The sequence below is a fragment of the Syngnathoides biaculeatus genome, chromosome 18, assembly GCF_019802595.1.
Source record: "Syngnathoides biaculeatus isolate LvHL_M chromosome 18, ASM1980259v1, whole genome shotgun sequence".
Lineage (NCBI taxonomy): Eukaryota > Metazoa > Chordata > Actinopteri > Syngnathiformes > Syngnathidae > Syngnathoides > Syngnathoides biaculeatus.
In genome coordinates this window covers 19,562,360-19,578,412 of record NC_084657.1, presented here as the reverse complement: position 1 = coordinate 19,578,412, position 16,053 = coordinate 19,562,360, and the positions used below count along the sequence as shown (strand labels likewise).

Below are 16,053 nucleotides of genomic sequence, written 5' to 3'. Positions count from 1 at the left end.
TTAACCCATTAATGTTTCCTATATGAACTGTAATTTTATGACATCGTCCGGGTACATCATTGTGGTACATTAGTTATGAGATCAAATTCATAACTGAATAAAATCAACGTTTTGAATTTAAGGGTGCAACAATTGACAATTCCATCCATCCATGAATGTTAATGTTGTCAATGGCAAAACATGAATGGAGACGAATAGACTTATGATTGGTGCGTCGACAAGTTGCTTCTACGCTTACTGTGGTGAGCTGTATTTTTCATTTTTTTCACAAACTTGTTTGCTCCGTGAACTAACATATCCACTCTCTCTCTCTCTCTCTCTCTCTCTCTCTCTCTCTCTCTCTCTCGGTCTCTCTGTCTTCTACCCCCCCCCCCCCCACACACAGGTGATATGTTTTCGTATCACAGATACTTCATTTCAGGCTACAACTGCAGATGTTAAACCCAATACTGAACCAGATGGTAGAAACTGTAAAGCAGCGACGTGTTTCATTGTCATGGGCTGACTGCACCGGCCACAGAGGACATGTTTTAAACTAGAAGAGGGAGCGCACCATCACACAGCCATGGGCATTTGTTCATCTGCTTGCAAGCTTTTGCGCAGGGTGAAGTACGTTTTCCTGATCCTTCTGTCCCTGTCCGTGCTGGCATGGATTTCCATATTCTCAGGTGGCAGCGTGAAATCAACACTGGTCCCGTCAGCGCCAACACAGCCTTTCATTAAAGGAGAGGGCACTCAAGTTGTGACAAACTTGGGGACTTCAGCACCCTTTCACTTAATTACCTCAACGCCATTACAAGAATGTCCTAAGGAGTCGCCACTGCTACGTGAGTGAACGCCCGCATTTTATAAACAGGTGTAAAATATACCTGTAAGGTGTTTTATTTGCTTAAAACCAACACTGGGTGTTCACAATACGCTAATTCTGATGAGATGCTTTAGTTACCTGATTTATGACCATTGTGAAATTAATAGACTCCTGCCAGTGTCAATCAAACCTGAAATATATTATTTTTTATAAATGCAGAATTCTCTATATAGATGCCTACAGTGTTATGCAGTCTCATTTTATTGTGGAGCTACCTAGCGTATAGGGGCCTAAAGTAATTTGTGTTTTTCCTACAGGGCCTGGGTGTTGGCTAATATCAATATCATATAGGCTCATAAATAAGGCATACTTGTAAATTGTGGAACTAAATACTGTAAAGAAAAAAAAAAAGGGACATGTAGAACCTCGAAAGGTTGAATGGAATCCATTCCAGGACACTGGTTAGCTGCTATCAAAACATTTTAATATTAATTTAAATTGATCTGTTTTATCATGTATTAAAAATCTTAAGTAACTAACTTAAGTTGATGACAAATGCACACACAAATCGCTCAGGTAATGTTAATGCTAGGATATCCTTGTTATTCTAACGCTCCCTGTTTGATATAGTTATGGCCGGTCCTTCTTTTGTCATCAGTGTCACAAAAAGCCAAAGAAAAATGAAATGCACAAACTAAGCTTTCATAATCTACGCTGAGGCATAATGTGACTCTTGGTGAATGCATTCGAATTTGACAGAAGGTGCAGTGAAGCTGAACTTTCAGCCCTCCCTGAAACTGAAGGAGGTGGAGGATGAGAACAAGCAGGTGACTGAAGGCCAGTATCAGCCTTCCTCCTGCAGGGCCAGACAGAGTGTGGCCATCCTCATTCCCCATCGCAACCGAGAGCGACACCTCCTCTACCTACTGCATCACCTGCACCCCTTCCTACAGAGGCAACAACTCCACTATGCCGTTTATGTTGTACAGCAGGTTCTTATCAGTGCGGTCAAATCAAATGATGCCGTGCAATTATTTTGTGTTGTGTTCTAATTTCATTATCACTTCTGGTTTTAAAAGGCCGGTGATGCCACTTTCAACCGTGCCAAATTACTGAATGTGGGTTTCTTAGAGGCACTCAAAGACTACAGTTGGGACTGTTTCATTTTCCATGATGTGGACCTGGTTCCTGAAAATGATCACAATCTCTACATTTGTGATTCGCAACCCAAACACCTGGTGGTTGGCCGGAATGCCACCGGATACAAGTAAGTTCCTGACAAAGACTTATTTCCTGTACACCATGTGTGAAACAGCTGACGCCTGTCTGATATTAGTGAGTTATTGCCAATGTTATGATAATCTTAAAATACTCGGGGTCTAAAAAGAATGCGTTTCCTCTTGTCAGGCTGCATTACAAAGGCTACTTCGGAGGAGTCACGGCGATGAGCAGAGAGCAGTTCCGTAAAGTGAACGGATTTTCAAACACCTACTGGGGTTGGGGTGGAGAAGACGATGACCTTCGCATCAGGTGAAAGAGGAAACAGACCCTGAAAACTCTTTTTAAGATGCTTCACATGTTTGTTTATTTTTTTAAACATGAATTTTTATAACAAGCAGGATAGTTCAGTGGGGCTTGGTTACGTAATTTAAATCCCAAACCCATGTTGATGACATCTCAATCGTATGACAAAATTGTAACCCCAACAATAACTTTGAATAAATAATGTATGTGACACCTCTAAACAAAGAACACCTATCAGGGGAGGTACTTGTACCACACTTTGGAAACCATTAATCTTGGTGAATGTATTAATAAACTTTCAGGAAGGGAAGTTTACATATTACCTGCAACCTCTGACTTTTTATTTTAATGGACTAAATCAACTGCAGTTTTCTAAAACTAAACTAAAAATTAGTTTGACAAAATTTTGACAAAACTAAACAGGATTTTCATTGAAAGGCTAACTCTAAGTTAAAATTTGCTGTCAAAATTAACACTGGCAAGACGTGATGCAATACTGAGGAACATTTAGGTACTGGTCACAAGATTTTGTAGTCAAAACATCCCCTCAAAAATATGGCTTGTATTGGTGGAGTTGCAGAAAATGAAGATTGTGCGACCACCTGCTGCCGTAGCACGCTACACAATGGTGTTTCACAAACGGGACAGCGGCAATGAAGTCAACAAGGACAGGTCGGTAATTTGTCATTGTCGTTGTCTGACAGCAATGTCTAATTTACCCAATTGTTTTTCTTTTTTTGCGCCTACTCAGGATGAAACTGTTAAGACGAACCACACTAGTTTGGAAAAAGGACGGGTTGAACAGCTGCAAATATCAGACCATGTCAGTGGAGAGATTGCCGCTCTATGTCAATGTCACCGTAGATATTGGGAAGCCGTAGAGCTGACACTTCAAATAAGCTCTGCTCTCTTTAAAGACAGGTGAAAAAAGTATTACCTGACATTGTGAGTTAGACATCATACAGTATAACGCAGGCGAGTGCAGTTCACTTACGAAGACGCAGAAGTGAAAGCTCAAATGTGTTCAAATGTGCAATAAATTCACTTCGCAATCTTAAAAGTAGTTTCTGTTTGGCAATCCAACTGATCAAAAAGATGTAAGCCTCTAACATTCTTGTTCAGCTCCGCATATGTCAAACAACACATGTCCAAGGCCCCTCGTTGTGCAGTTCAATTATTGTCCAAATGTTGTTTATGCATTCCTTTTATTCATTTCAATTGTTAAGGTATGTCGAGTTTGTGTCCATGCTGTATTCAGGACTGTGTAAGTTTTCAAGTACTGAATGTGAATCATCAAATTATTTTTCTTTCTTTTTTTTCAAAGATTGCCCTTTTTGATCTTTCATCTCCATATACTTTTCAAGTACAGATTGCTCAACATATCCATGACCAAATGTCTGGCTGAACTCAATGTTTGGACTCAAAACGTCAAGTAGCAAGAAGTGAACACTGGTCCTCCTGCGATGTGTTTTTCAATACCTCCTGGCCACAAGACGAAGCCTTGATATTATTGCAAGACCGAATAGAACAATGCACATGTTTAGTTAAACGTAGCCTCAAAAGTACTGATAGTTTTTTTTTTTGATGAAATATACTATTTATCTATATAGAAGTACTTTATACACTGCTTTAAGAGTCCCTTGTTTCAAAACTAAACAATATGTTATTTACAGTATATCATGCAGACTTATCCAAGAATCATGTTTTTTTTTTTAATCAATACAAATGTTCTTGGAAGAGATAAGAAGTGTGCTTCAATTTAGCACATTATTTACAAGTGACATTTTCCAAAGTGTTGTGCATAACGACTCTCTTTGTTAGATTTGGGTGATGCATTGATTCTCTGGCTGTCCTCAAATGAAGATTATCTTGTTAATTACAATTTTTATACTTAAAATAGTCAATGATATGTCTCTGCTGCCTTTTCCTAGAAGTTTTTGTCTTGCCAAATGCATTAGCCTGAAACAATTGGACTTGTTTTTTTACAATATATATTGACAGTGCAATTTCAAATGGGCCTTATTATTATTATTATTATCATAATTTGCGGGAAAATCTAATGGATGGTGGATCAATATTACTTAAACTGTTAAAATGTGACCAATGAAAATAGCGTCTCAGAGTGAGTCAACTGTGCTGGCTCGAAATGAGACCTGGGAGATGCACATATCAATTTCATTCCATCTCGAAAGGGATGTGTGACATCGTGTGTAGTACAACTTGGTAGTTTTGTGTCAGTGTGACCATGAAATGTTTCTTCAATTTAAAGGTTGATTGCAAAGTACTCGAATGACACTTCCAGATGATTTCAGACACATTTCCAATCCTGGATGACCAATGTCGCTACAGGTGTTTCACCTTGAATTTGTGCTTTATAGATACATTATGCAATGCAATTCACTATATGAGAATGTTATTAATGTTTGGGTTTGTTTTTTTTTTAATATCCATGTGAATGGCATCGAGTTTGGGAAAAGACTGAATATGATACATTCGAGAGGGGAAATGTTGAATAAACTATTATTTTCATATTGTCACATGATCTATTGTGGTGGTGTCATTGATGGTAAATTTAGCCACAAGTAACGGGTTTGAAACCTGATTACACAAAACAAAAAGCTTTTTAGTTTGGAACAATTGACTTAGTGATTGCAGTGCGTGCATTTGGCCACTGGACGGCAGAAGTAACAAAGGTTGCCTTAACTGTAATTTGGCGACATTTTCTGTACCACTGACTCAAATCCTAAATTTACCCACTTCTGCATTTTACAAACGTAGGTAAAAATAAGTAAGTGCCGTTACAAATGGCAGTCAAATCAGGCCTCTCGGGATATTTATTCGTGTGGGAGAGCTCCAGTATTGCATGTTCGTAACATGATGATGACATTATCTTGTCTCGTCCTTTGTTTCTGGAACAATTTATGTGCATGTGATAATAAATACCGCTGTCAAGGTTTAATTTTTTTGGCAGAAACCAACATATTCACCTGTCCCAATGTAATGCCTTTTCTTTCTTTTAAATTGAATTCCAATTGGAGAGTGCAGAAAGGGAATGTGGCATTAAATACTTTAATATTAATCAATGTTGCTTTGTATTGAAGCTACTGATATAGGCAACCAGTAACAACATTTGGTTCAAATTATGTTCATTTCGTTACCACAGTGGCATGAGACCAGCTAAATACTGTATTAGAGATAGCCCGATGACCAAACCAAACTTATTTAAGATGGAAATTTGGGGTTTTATTAAAAATAATAATAATTTTAAAAATTTGGAAACACGGCCGGTTGCCTCACAATTCTGAGAATTCTGGTTCAAATCTGGCCTGGTCTTTGTGAAATTTGCATGTTCTCCCTTGGTTGCGTGGATTTTTTCGAGGTACTCCGCTTTTCCTCTCACATTGCCAAAATGTGCATGGGAGGTTAATTGAAAGCTCTAATTTGCCCACAGGTCTGAATGTGAGTGGAAATGTTTATGTGCCCTGCGATTGGCTGGCGACCAGCTCACGGTGAACCCCACCCAAAGATGGATGGGGGTAGCCTCCAGCTCACCCGCGACCCTATTGAAGATAAATGCTTCACAAAATGGATGGTTGTGAAAAAAAAAAAAAAAGTTGAAATGTGCCCAATGAAGTATCCACTGTGGCGTTTCTTTTGTGGTAGTTTTACTAGTATCGAGAAACTTGAGGAAAAGCAACCAGTCACTGTTTCCTGGTGTTGGTCTCTTAACTTTCTGGATTATCCAGGGTATGATGGTTGGCAGTAGGAGCCCCTCATTGGATTTATTGGGGAGGTTTGGGACATACACACAGCAGTGATAAGCAAAGAATAATTGACACACACTGACAGATAACTACATTTAACTTGCACTTTCAGAAGCTCTTTGCTGTGAGTGTCATAGTTGACGATGTGTGGAAAACAATAGGATGTCTAAGTTGTGCGTAGTTTCCATTCGCTCATGTGTACCAGAAGCTGAATATTACAGCAAAAAAATGTGCTTTGACCTCTATAATGAAGCCTGCTTGTTATTTGCTTCCAGTGACCCCTTGGCTATTTTTTTTTTCTCAACAGGGCAAAGAGAGAGCGGGATGTCTGAGGCTTTGTATGGACAGAATGATGTCATGTCCTCTCCCTATGTTGCAGAAAGAAGCTTTGTCTTCCAGAGGCCATTCCTGGTCATCAAGCTCACATGTGACACACTCACTAGGCTTTCGATTAAAGGAAGGGTTTGCTGTCTTGGAGGTGAAAAGAGTATCGGATTGAGTGAGGCTGGAAGCAGAAATTGAGAGTGTTATAAAGTGATGGCTTAGAAGCATGTTGTCCTTTGCTAAAGATGAGGCAGGGAAGGTCATCAGAGTAGTTTGTTGGGGAGTAGTTGAGAAAGGTTGATAGCATTAGAAATGAGGTCTTGAGCTGGTGTAGGTCTTTATTTTTTACCAGTAATGCTCGCCTGAGAAAGCCCTTTGTTGTCAGATTGTGGAAGCTAAGCATGTTTGGTTTCTGGATAGTGATACGGTCAGACTTCTGCCATTTGCTCTGGGTTGTGTCGGCTGTATGTCCCACTCCTCAGAACCAGAGTAATGGCAGTGTTGAAGTGTCTCCCAGCCAACCTGCTGAGGTGGTCGTGGGTCTGTAGGGTAGGAGAATCTGCACTGGATTCGGAAGATTATTAGGTAATTGATTTAAGAGTAGTTTCTATGTTTAGATAAGTATTTTTTTACACGTGAGCATTGTTGACACTATACAAGACAACTTTATGATGTACAAAGTTTGTCTTATTGGGTGCAGTTTGTTGATACTGTGTCTAGTTGGCACATTTTCCCAGGGTTAAACATGTGACTGATCACCTCACGTTTGCCTTGATCCTTTGTTGTATAGTTTTCAATAGTGGTTCAGCTGGGCTGTGTGTAAATTGTGAAATTGTGCTTCTGGCATCTAAATGTAAGGTCGCCATTTTGGTCTTCATGTTTTATTTGTAAAAGGTGACTATAAATTAGTTTAAAATTTCTGCAAAGTGACTGTACTTAACCACTCACCTTGTTGTAGTGTCCCCTGTCAGTGTATCATCAGTCCGGACGGCCTTCATGATAAAGACGTGCCAGGCCAAAGCCGTACCTGTCGTTCCTCCAAAGGTGCAGTATAGTCAGATACCTCCCTCCAGGAAAGATGGTGACATGGAGTCAGGAAAGGAACAAGAGAAGGAATATCCTAAAACAAGTACAGAGAAAAGTCATACAGCCCCTCTCCCACTCATGTCTGATCTGAAGGAGGAATTAGAGAACAAAGACCCTGGGCCCAAACACCAGTCCCAACCGAAGGTTGAGAAACAAACACAGAACGAGAGGACAACGAGCGTGACAGAACTACCGGTCATCACAAGGCGACACGCCCCCAGTCTTGAAGTGTTTGTTGACTGTCCCAAACCCAACAGGGCAAATCTTTTACAAAGGCCGTCTTTTAGAAACCGGCAGAGACCCCAGAGTCTGATCCTGTTGAGTCCCCCTTTTCCCATCATGGATTATCCTCCGTCAGGTGACGACAGCAAGCTACTGTCATCCATCAAGAGCCTGAATGAGGACTCAGCAGTGAAAGAGCCAACGGGAGAGGGGATTGCCCTCCAAAGTAAAATGACCATTCCAAAAAGTGGTCAGAGACTGGAAACATCAACCAGCTGCTTCTACCAGCCTCAGAGGAGATCGATGATATTTGAAAGCAGGAACCAAAGACAGATAGAGTAACTCTGGAGACTGAGTGAATGTAAATAACGTATAGTACTGAGAGAGATATGATGGTAACATGTTGTAAATCACAGGATTTTATATAAAGCTGTACTTGAGGGTTGAACAATTTGTTACTGTAAATTAAGATTTCTCTCTACACTCGTGAAGTATTTAAGAAACTATTGCACATTTCTGACACATTTGGGGCAGGAGTCACGAATGGGATGTTTTTAACAGCGAACTGGTGTGACCACACCAGCGATTCAAATATTCAAAATGATTTTGTTCCATCCTGTGTGTGGTGCTTCACGGTCACTTTTTCACAAAAACATGCCTTTTGAGAACACATGTAAACCTTCTGACTGACAATCAGCTTTTGACTATCATCATCACTATCTATATTTTTCTGAAACGCAGGCTGTACATTGGATAATAATATTAACGTACAAAAGATGTTTTTCATGTTTATATCTATTTTCTTTATATTTTTTGTCTTTCTTTATCGGACAAAAATGCAAAACCAGCGTTGAGTGGAAGGGAAAAGATGATTCAGCCTAAATGAAATATCCTGGAGTTGCTTCTCTCCAGGTTGACTTGTGCACGTTGACTGTATCAATATGGACCCTTCGTGATGCTTCGGGCCAAAATCTACTGAGAGCATCGAAACAGTTTTATTGGGATCAAAAGAGGCTTTGTGTCTCATATTGTCCAAATGTATTGGATCCAAACATTGTGGTGACTTTAGTGAGTTTTATTTCTTTGTTGATTTCATTTTTTCGTTTGCACTTACGGGGAAAAGATCACCCGAGAACGTGCTCGTCGAGGGAGTGATCGTGAATTTTGCCGCGACAAAAACAATGACAATAAACAGTTTTTCAAATGACATGTTTTGTTATTTATAATTCTGTAAATACATGAAAGACTAATTTGAGGGCTAATTAGAACTGCATCAACATAGGCTAGTCAAGTCAGGAATGGTATGTTGGCAGTTTATGAACAGTACGTATGTACCTCTGCACTGCATTCATTTAAAAGAAAGTTAATAGTACTATTATTTACTGTATCTTGAGGTGGTTGTTCCTTCAGAAATTTGTGGATAAAGAGGCGTCAAATAATAGGTGGTGCTTAAAGAAATGTAATTTGAGGGGCCCCTGACTCACATGCATGGGCCCCCTTTGGGAGACTTAAGGCATTTACACATAAGTGGTTTGTTTATAACCTAGAATGAAATAAATAGATTTCCCTGTACATATTATTGTTATCAAAAGAATATACTTGCCTGCAAGGAACAGTAGCCATTTGTGTTTTGTTGGGGATAGTGTTAGTAAACACCCCACATGTACTGTGTGCACAGTCTACTGAGACACATTGTCTGGTTTTGGAGTACTAAACCTCAAAGTAAACAATTTGGGTCAACCATCAGTAACAACCTTTAATCCATTGCATGCATGAAACGTGACTTGGTTCAATTTCAACTTCTACTTTTTAGCAGCAAATCTTGTCATTCTATCATTCAAAAACAAGTAAGGTGGAATTTTCCTAAATGCCATATTTGCAAACGTGAGCTTTAATGTGGAAACGAACCCAAATTTCGGCCGCTTCACCAGCAGATGACGATCATGCGCTACACTGCAGGAAACCAACGCAAGCCAAGCGGTGCTGCTCAGATGGGCGCACACTGATAAACAAAGTATGAGGACGTGTGAGTGCTGCAAGTACACACTGTAACTACAGACGGCAAGTGGAATGTATTCACATTTTAGCTTTAGGAAACCTCACGGAACAACAACATTTTCTTGCGTAAAAATCAGACTTAAATGCATGGACTTGATTGACATATTGCAACGGACTTGCTTTTCAGCAGTATTCGTGCATTTGGCATTGCAACTGCGATGTCATTTCAATTTTAAGAGGGTGAACACATATTGTTTTATGAACTTTCACAATATATTGGAAAATCACTCGGCACTATATGTGGTTCCAATATTTGCTTACATGATTTACTGAAGCAGAAAATGTAGTCAAACGCACAAAAAAAAAGGGGGGGGGGTGAGCATCGCACGCACGCACGTTGAAGCAGAGGTCACTTCCATGTCTACGTCAGTTCATTATGAGTCGACCTCTGACACTGCCTCTATAAGCGGAGGCCGAATTAAAAAGGCGCATTCTGAGAAGCCTGAAAAAGGCAAAGCAAAAGCACGGTTGCGCGCGTTGAATATTCAATTAAGAAGGGGGGCACACGAGGGAGAAGTGAAGCTGCGCGCCACTCCTTCATCTTACATTACTGATTAGCTGTTAAACAGATTAGATGCATCTGAATGGGTTCAAATGTTGCAGCGAGAATACACTCAAGAGTTCAAGGCGCCAGTTTCCTTCTCCGGCACTTTGGCACGATCTGCACCCAAAACAAACAACCAAAACAACAACAACAAAAACTGCGTATGAGGATGCGGGGCGCTCTTGGTGAAAAGCATGCAAAACTGCAACAAGAGCAGCAAACAGGGTAGTGTCAAAATACTGCATAGAATGTTGTTGTATAGTTGAACTGAGTTAAATAAAAAGTTTGCCATAAACATGCACGTATTGCTATACGCATAAGAGCCAAGCAACTTAAAAACGCCTATCCTTAAAAAGTCGCTGAAACATATAGTTACTCTATTGTATACCATAATTGGAATAATCCTAATAATTGTTCTTCTAACTAATAACTAGCAGTCAAAAAGATGGCTTGTGAGCCTGGAGCAGCAGCTGCTATTTATCCTTTAAAATGAGGCCAAAACAAAGTAAACATGTCTCGAAGTGTTACAGAGGCCGATCAAGACTGAAAGTTCAACTTGTTTGGTTCACTAAAGCTTATTTACTGGGGCTGGAAAAAGTTTGAAAGTACGAAGTCGAGTGTGCGGCGCCTGCACAAGCGAGCCTGCACGCTCTCATTGAGAAGCCACGTGTCCGTTTGCAAAGCCTCTCCAACTTAACCACCTCCTTTGTACCACTAACCCACATCGGCAGCGTCCCTCCACATAAAGGGATTTGCAATTTCAAGATATTTCAGCTTAAATGTTTTTGACAGTTCCCTCGCTTTTACCTCGGCTTGGTTATTTTAACTGTGCCAAATGGGTCACCTTGGGTTGCTGTCTGCGCGCAAAGGGCTTTTTGCGCGCATTCAGCCTGAATTTTTTCCAACTTTCCTTGACGGGGAAACCAGCTGCTGGTCGTGAAAAGACGGCTTATTAATTGTCCTTTGTCATGCAGAATTGCTTGATTTCTAAAGAAACGTACAAAGGCTCTTTTTCAGGATTCAAGTATTTTGTTTCGTGCGTATTTTCAAACCATCGAATCAGCTGCAGCGCTGCGCCCGTCTACCAGACTCTCAGGTACTGACTGCCTGCTCCTTTTGTCCCCTTTTAATGCTGTTGTAAATCGGGCAGACTGATTTGTTACAAGCCGTTCTTTTAATCTGATAGATAAGAGACATGTCAAAGAAAAGCCGTAAATAAAAAATTAGCCGGGATAAAGACAAGGGCGAGTCTGCTAGATGGGCGCCTGTTGACTCAAGCGGCTCTCCAGCGTCAGGGGAGCCCTCTCGTCAGCCCCGCCGAGGTTACGTCCACAATCCCCTTTTATTCCCTTTAAAAAGACACCGTGGTCCTTTTTGCTTCAATGAATTGATCGGCACAAAATTAAGAATAAATAAATTAAGCATTTGGAGCACCGGGCCTATAAGCTCCCCCAGGGCGCATACCCCCGGGCTATTGAATGGATAAAGGCTGCTTTACAGAGCACATTTGGAGCAAAATGGAGCGATATGATGCAATTAACAAAATAGTCTAATCCCATACCTTAACAAATGCAAATATAGCAGGTTTGTTAAAACGCTTAAGTGAACCATTAAAGGAAAGTTTAAAAGCGAAACCTAACATCCAAAAGGGACATTGATGCAAATAGCAGGCTGGGTGCGCACGTTATTATTGCTTCTTCTTCTTCTTCTTCCTCTTCTTTTTTTTTTTTTTAATTCTTCGCCCTTTGGAAAAGAGGACGGTGTGCTTAGAATGAGGCGTATGCATTTGAAAGTGTTTTCAATGTAATCAGATCAGTTCAAGGGCTAAACAGTGACGCAGAAAGCAGTTGTGACGGTGCGTAAAAGAGGCGAACCTCAGTGGATGGACAACACGCGCACATGCACGCTGTATGCAGACATATTCTTTTTTGAAAATACATATTCATACCACTTTTTATCTGAAACATTATATTGATGTTTAAAAATGCATAACTTAGCTATAGGATAATTTAACCAGTATTATTTTACCGTTTCCGTTTAATACCACGAAAACAAATGATGCAATTAACGGTTATGTTTTATCAAAATAAAACAGAATAAACAAAGGCGTATAGTAATTTGTGAAGCCTTAAATCCACCTGCTGGTGGAAATACTTGACCACGTTTGGAGTGCGTTAACGACGCAACAATACTGAGCTTGGAAACCAAGCCGTGCCTTTTCATTTCATTTCATTTCATGCCAGATCGATATCTTAAGCAGATGCACACTTTGATTCTCCCACAATGATGATTTACTCATGCAGTCACACGAGACTTATCATTCCATCCAAAGACCACAAATGAATGATTGAGTGCTAGCAAAATCTACTTTTAAAGTCCTCCCAAGGGAGAAAACATAAATTGATGACAAAATATTTCATTTATCACTCCACGTTAATGTTAAGCACAAATATGGCTCCTCATGGAGTAGGACAAAATATATTATGGGAGCACATTTAATTGGCATCATTTATAACACAAAATGACCATGATCATGGGGGGAAAAGCTAACCATTACTACAAGGTAATGTTAAAAGATATTAGAATAAGAGTCTTCACACCACACTCGCTTCCAATTTTTTTGTACTATAAGGTTCTCAATTTTAGTTTCAACTTTTGAGAGCGCAACATTTTATTTGCATTTGCAATGTACGCGCATGCAGTCAAGTCCAGTAAGCTCGCATTATATTGGGTCAAATTTACGCGCAAAAAAACTAGACAACGCAACATGTGAGCCTCAGAAATATGCTTTTATTTCAACATTTTTAAATAAATAAATATTTTTGTAATGACATTGAATCATACATGTTGAGACCGAGCTCAAAAACTGTGAAGGAAAAGTTCCCCAAGCTTGCATCCCATAATACACCCAGAGCAGTATTGTCAAACAATACTGAGGGGAAAATGCTATTAGACAATGTCCATTTTTCATTTGGGTTCTCCTCTACAAATATGCCCATATTCAGGTGTTCGGCACAACAAATTGACCGTTTTCAGAAAGAATCTACATACAAAACGTACAACAATTATACAGAATTATACAATAATTCAGGACAATTCCCCGATTAAATATTCTCTTTGTATGTACACGAGTGGAACAGTCTTTTTGGTTTATCTGTTAAAAAAAGAAAAGAAAAGAAAAGAAAAATAAATCGTCCAAATGGGAGTTCAGGGCGAGACGGACAAGTCCACATCATCCTTTTCGGAAGATGATGAGGGAGACACTGGCATGTCATCCTCTTCTTCCTCCGAGCACCTGGCGGCCGACGAGCATTTGCAGCCGGTGGTCGCAGTCCGTGGGCCGCCGGAGCCACTCTTGCCCTCTTTTTTGTGCTTTACCCTGCGGTTCTGGAACCAGATCTTGACCTGCTTCTCGGAAAGGTTGAGGTAGGTGGCGATTTCAATGCGCCTCAGCCTGGACAGGTACATGTTGGAGGTGAACTCGCGCTCTAGCTCCAAAAGTTGCGTGCTGGTGAAGGCCGTGCGCATCCGCTTGCTGCTCTGCAGTTTACTGTTGCTGTTTTCTGTCAAATACAAAAGCACACGGTCAGTGCGTGAGGAAGGAAGAAGGTCGGGTGTTGGTCACAATATATGGCGGAAACTCACCGATGGAGATGCAGTGGTACTGACGCGGGTCTGGGACCGTGTAGGCGGCCTGGTACATGGCGGCGCTGTGGCCCAGGCCGATTCCGTTGGATGAGACCTGCTGCCGGGACAGGGCCGTGTGGCAGTACTGCGAGCCGAAGGGAGGGAAGGAGGCCTTGAGCAGCGGCAGCGCAGGCGGAGACGGGTGCAACTGGGAGGCGGCCATGCAAAGCGGGCAAAAGCAGAGCAGCCCGGCCTTCCTGGAGTGGCAGGAGCCCGGCAGCCCGTGCGGGTGGTGGCCGGGCGAGTGCACCGCATAGGGGAATAGAGGCGAGCTGTTCTCGTTACCCTTGTCGTTGGCCTCTCTTAAAATCAACGAATCCACGAGAAAAGACCTGGGCATGGTTGCGGACGTGCAGACGAGTCGTGGGAGAATCTTGCAGCCTGTGGCGTGGGACGTGGGAGCGTGCTCTCTCGTGGAAGGGTGGACAGCGAAGTGGTGCTGAAGGCGCGCCGGGGGCTCCTTAAATAGGCAACGCGGAGCCGCTTCGGCCATGTGACGGTTACGCTGCAAGCGGCCGAGAGCCCTCAATAGGGTTTTGTGCTTTTCTCTAGGCATTCCCACTGCACGCTTCCCCATTATTTCACTTGTTAACTAAATGAACTGCATAATGTAGTCTATTCTTGTCAGCCCCACCCACGCCGCGAGAGGCGGCGCTGCCCCAGTCTGCCTTTTATCATCTCTTATGTTATCTTAAAACGCAGCTTCAACTGTCACATTCAGAAAGCCAACAGTTGGATTCAAGGATTTGTCAGGATTGCAGAGAATAGGTGGCCCCGAAAAAAGCTCCAAGATATTTTGCGACTTGATGCCTCGGACATATTTTGTCGCCGTATGCTTTACTTTTTTTTTTTTTTTTTTACTTGGTGCACACACGTAACAGCTGAATGTAAAGTTTATGCAAACCAATTTAGGGTTAATGTGTCATTTCTAGGCACAAAAAGGGACAAGTCATTGCCTGGAGGGAGTTCTGTTAAAGAGCGGTGATTAATTCCTTTGCTCGGGCCCCTGCCGAGTCGGGGGTGGGTTTGGGGGGCGTGAGGGATGCTGGTTTGGAAGAATATGTAAAAAATAACCAGGTTTTCACTCGGCGGCCCTTATTGAATGTCATTGTGGAGGCTTTCAATGAGGGAGAAAGAGAGTCGAATTAAAGTGTGTGACAGCGGCGGATAGACGCAACAAAGGCGACTCTGTCATGGCGCAGCGCGGCCTCGCCTTGCGCTCTCATTCAATTAGCTAATAGGAAAACATTTTCTTTCGCTTTAAGGCTCTCTGAACACGACCTTCAAGGACGTGCAAGTTCCCCTAACACGAAAGAAGTTGGACATTTTTAATATCATTAACGTCAGAATCATCCAGCAGCAGGAGGAGGAGGAGGAGGAGGAGGAGGATATAGCCCCTATAGTTTCAAATAATTCTTCACTTTGCCTTATTTTTTGTTCATCCACGTCTAAAACAACGGGATGAATGATGCCCGTGTGACCATTAAAAGAGGTCCAATAAAATAATGTGCAAAGTATCACACCCCTAATGTGCAATAAACCTTAGACCTATAATTACGGTTCACCATTACAGCGATGGAGCAGTTAAACCCCAAGATGAGATCTGTTATTACAGAAAACAAAAATGGCCTTTTCTTGTTTGCTGCTCATTAATCAGACTGTCAACTTGGTCGCAATAAGTTACAAGAAAATAACCACTTAAATTTTAAAGACCCAAACACGCGAATAAATATGTGGGTCAAAAAGTATATTTGTGTCATAACAGTTTTTGTTAAACCACAGATGAACGATAAAATCAGTGGCAGTGGCAGTAGTTGCGCAACATAATAGCTCCTATTAAACGCACTAATTCCCAAATTATATACAGCAGTTGCCCCGTAGGGGTTCAGCGGGTCGCTACGCAGGGAGACTCATCCCAATTTGCAGTCCCAACTGGAGACTGACAAATAGTTCTGACCTCCCTCTGGAAGCGCAGACCAGAAGTGCGTAATCACTTGTTACTAAGGGAAATAATCGAGGAAAATAGCCTGCTCAGC

At 41.5% G+C, this 16,053-nt stretch overlaps 2 protein-coding genes across 3 annotated transcripts; one reads left to right on the top strand and one right to left on the bottom strand.

Annotated features, from left to right (window-relative positions):
* Positions 1–385: 385 nt before the first annotated feature.
* Positions 386–6,516, top strand: b4galt4 (UDP-Gal:betaGlcNAc beta 1,4- galactosyltransferase, polypeptide 4). 2 transcript variants are annotated; one of them, XM_061803355.1, is made up of 7 exons: positions 386–827; positions 1,568–1,800; positions 1,888–2,075; positions 2,216–2,339; positions 2,901–3,004; positions 3,084–3,253; positions 6,404–6,516. In XM_061803355.1, the coding sequence occupies exons 1-6, from the start codon at positions 566–568 to the stop codon at positions 3,211–3,213; spliced, it is 1,041 nt and encodes a 346-aa protein (XP_061659339.1). In that variant the 5' UTR covers positions 386–565; the 3' UTR covers positions 3,214–3,253; positions 6,404–6,516. The 2 variants fall into 2 exon arrangements, with proteins under 2 accessions (XP_061659339.1, XP_061659338.1); XM_061803354.1 differs by lacking the exon at positions 6,404–6,516 and having other exon boundaries at positions 3,084–3,764.
* Positions 6,517–13,537: 7,021 nt separating this feature from the next.
* Positions 13,538–14,357, bottom strand: gsx1 (GS homeobox 1). Its single transcript, XM_061803938.1, has 2 exons — positions 13,976–14,357; positions 13,538–13,893 (listed from the first exon to the last, which is right to left on the bottom strand). Exons 1-2 carry the CDS (start codon positions 14,355–14,357, stop codon positions 13,538–13,540), a joined length of 738 nt encoding a protein of 245 aa, XP_061659922.1.
* Positions 14,358–16,053: the final 1,696 nt, after the last annotated feature.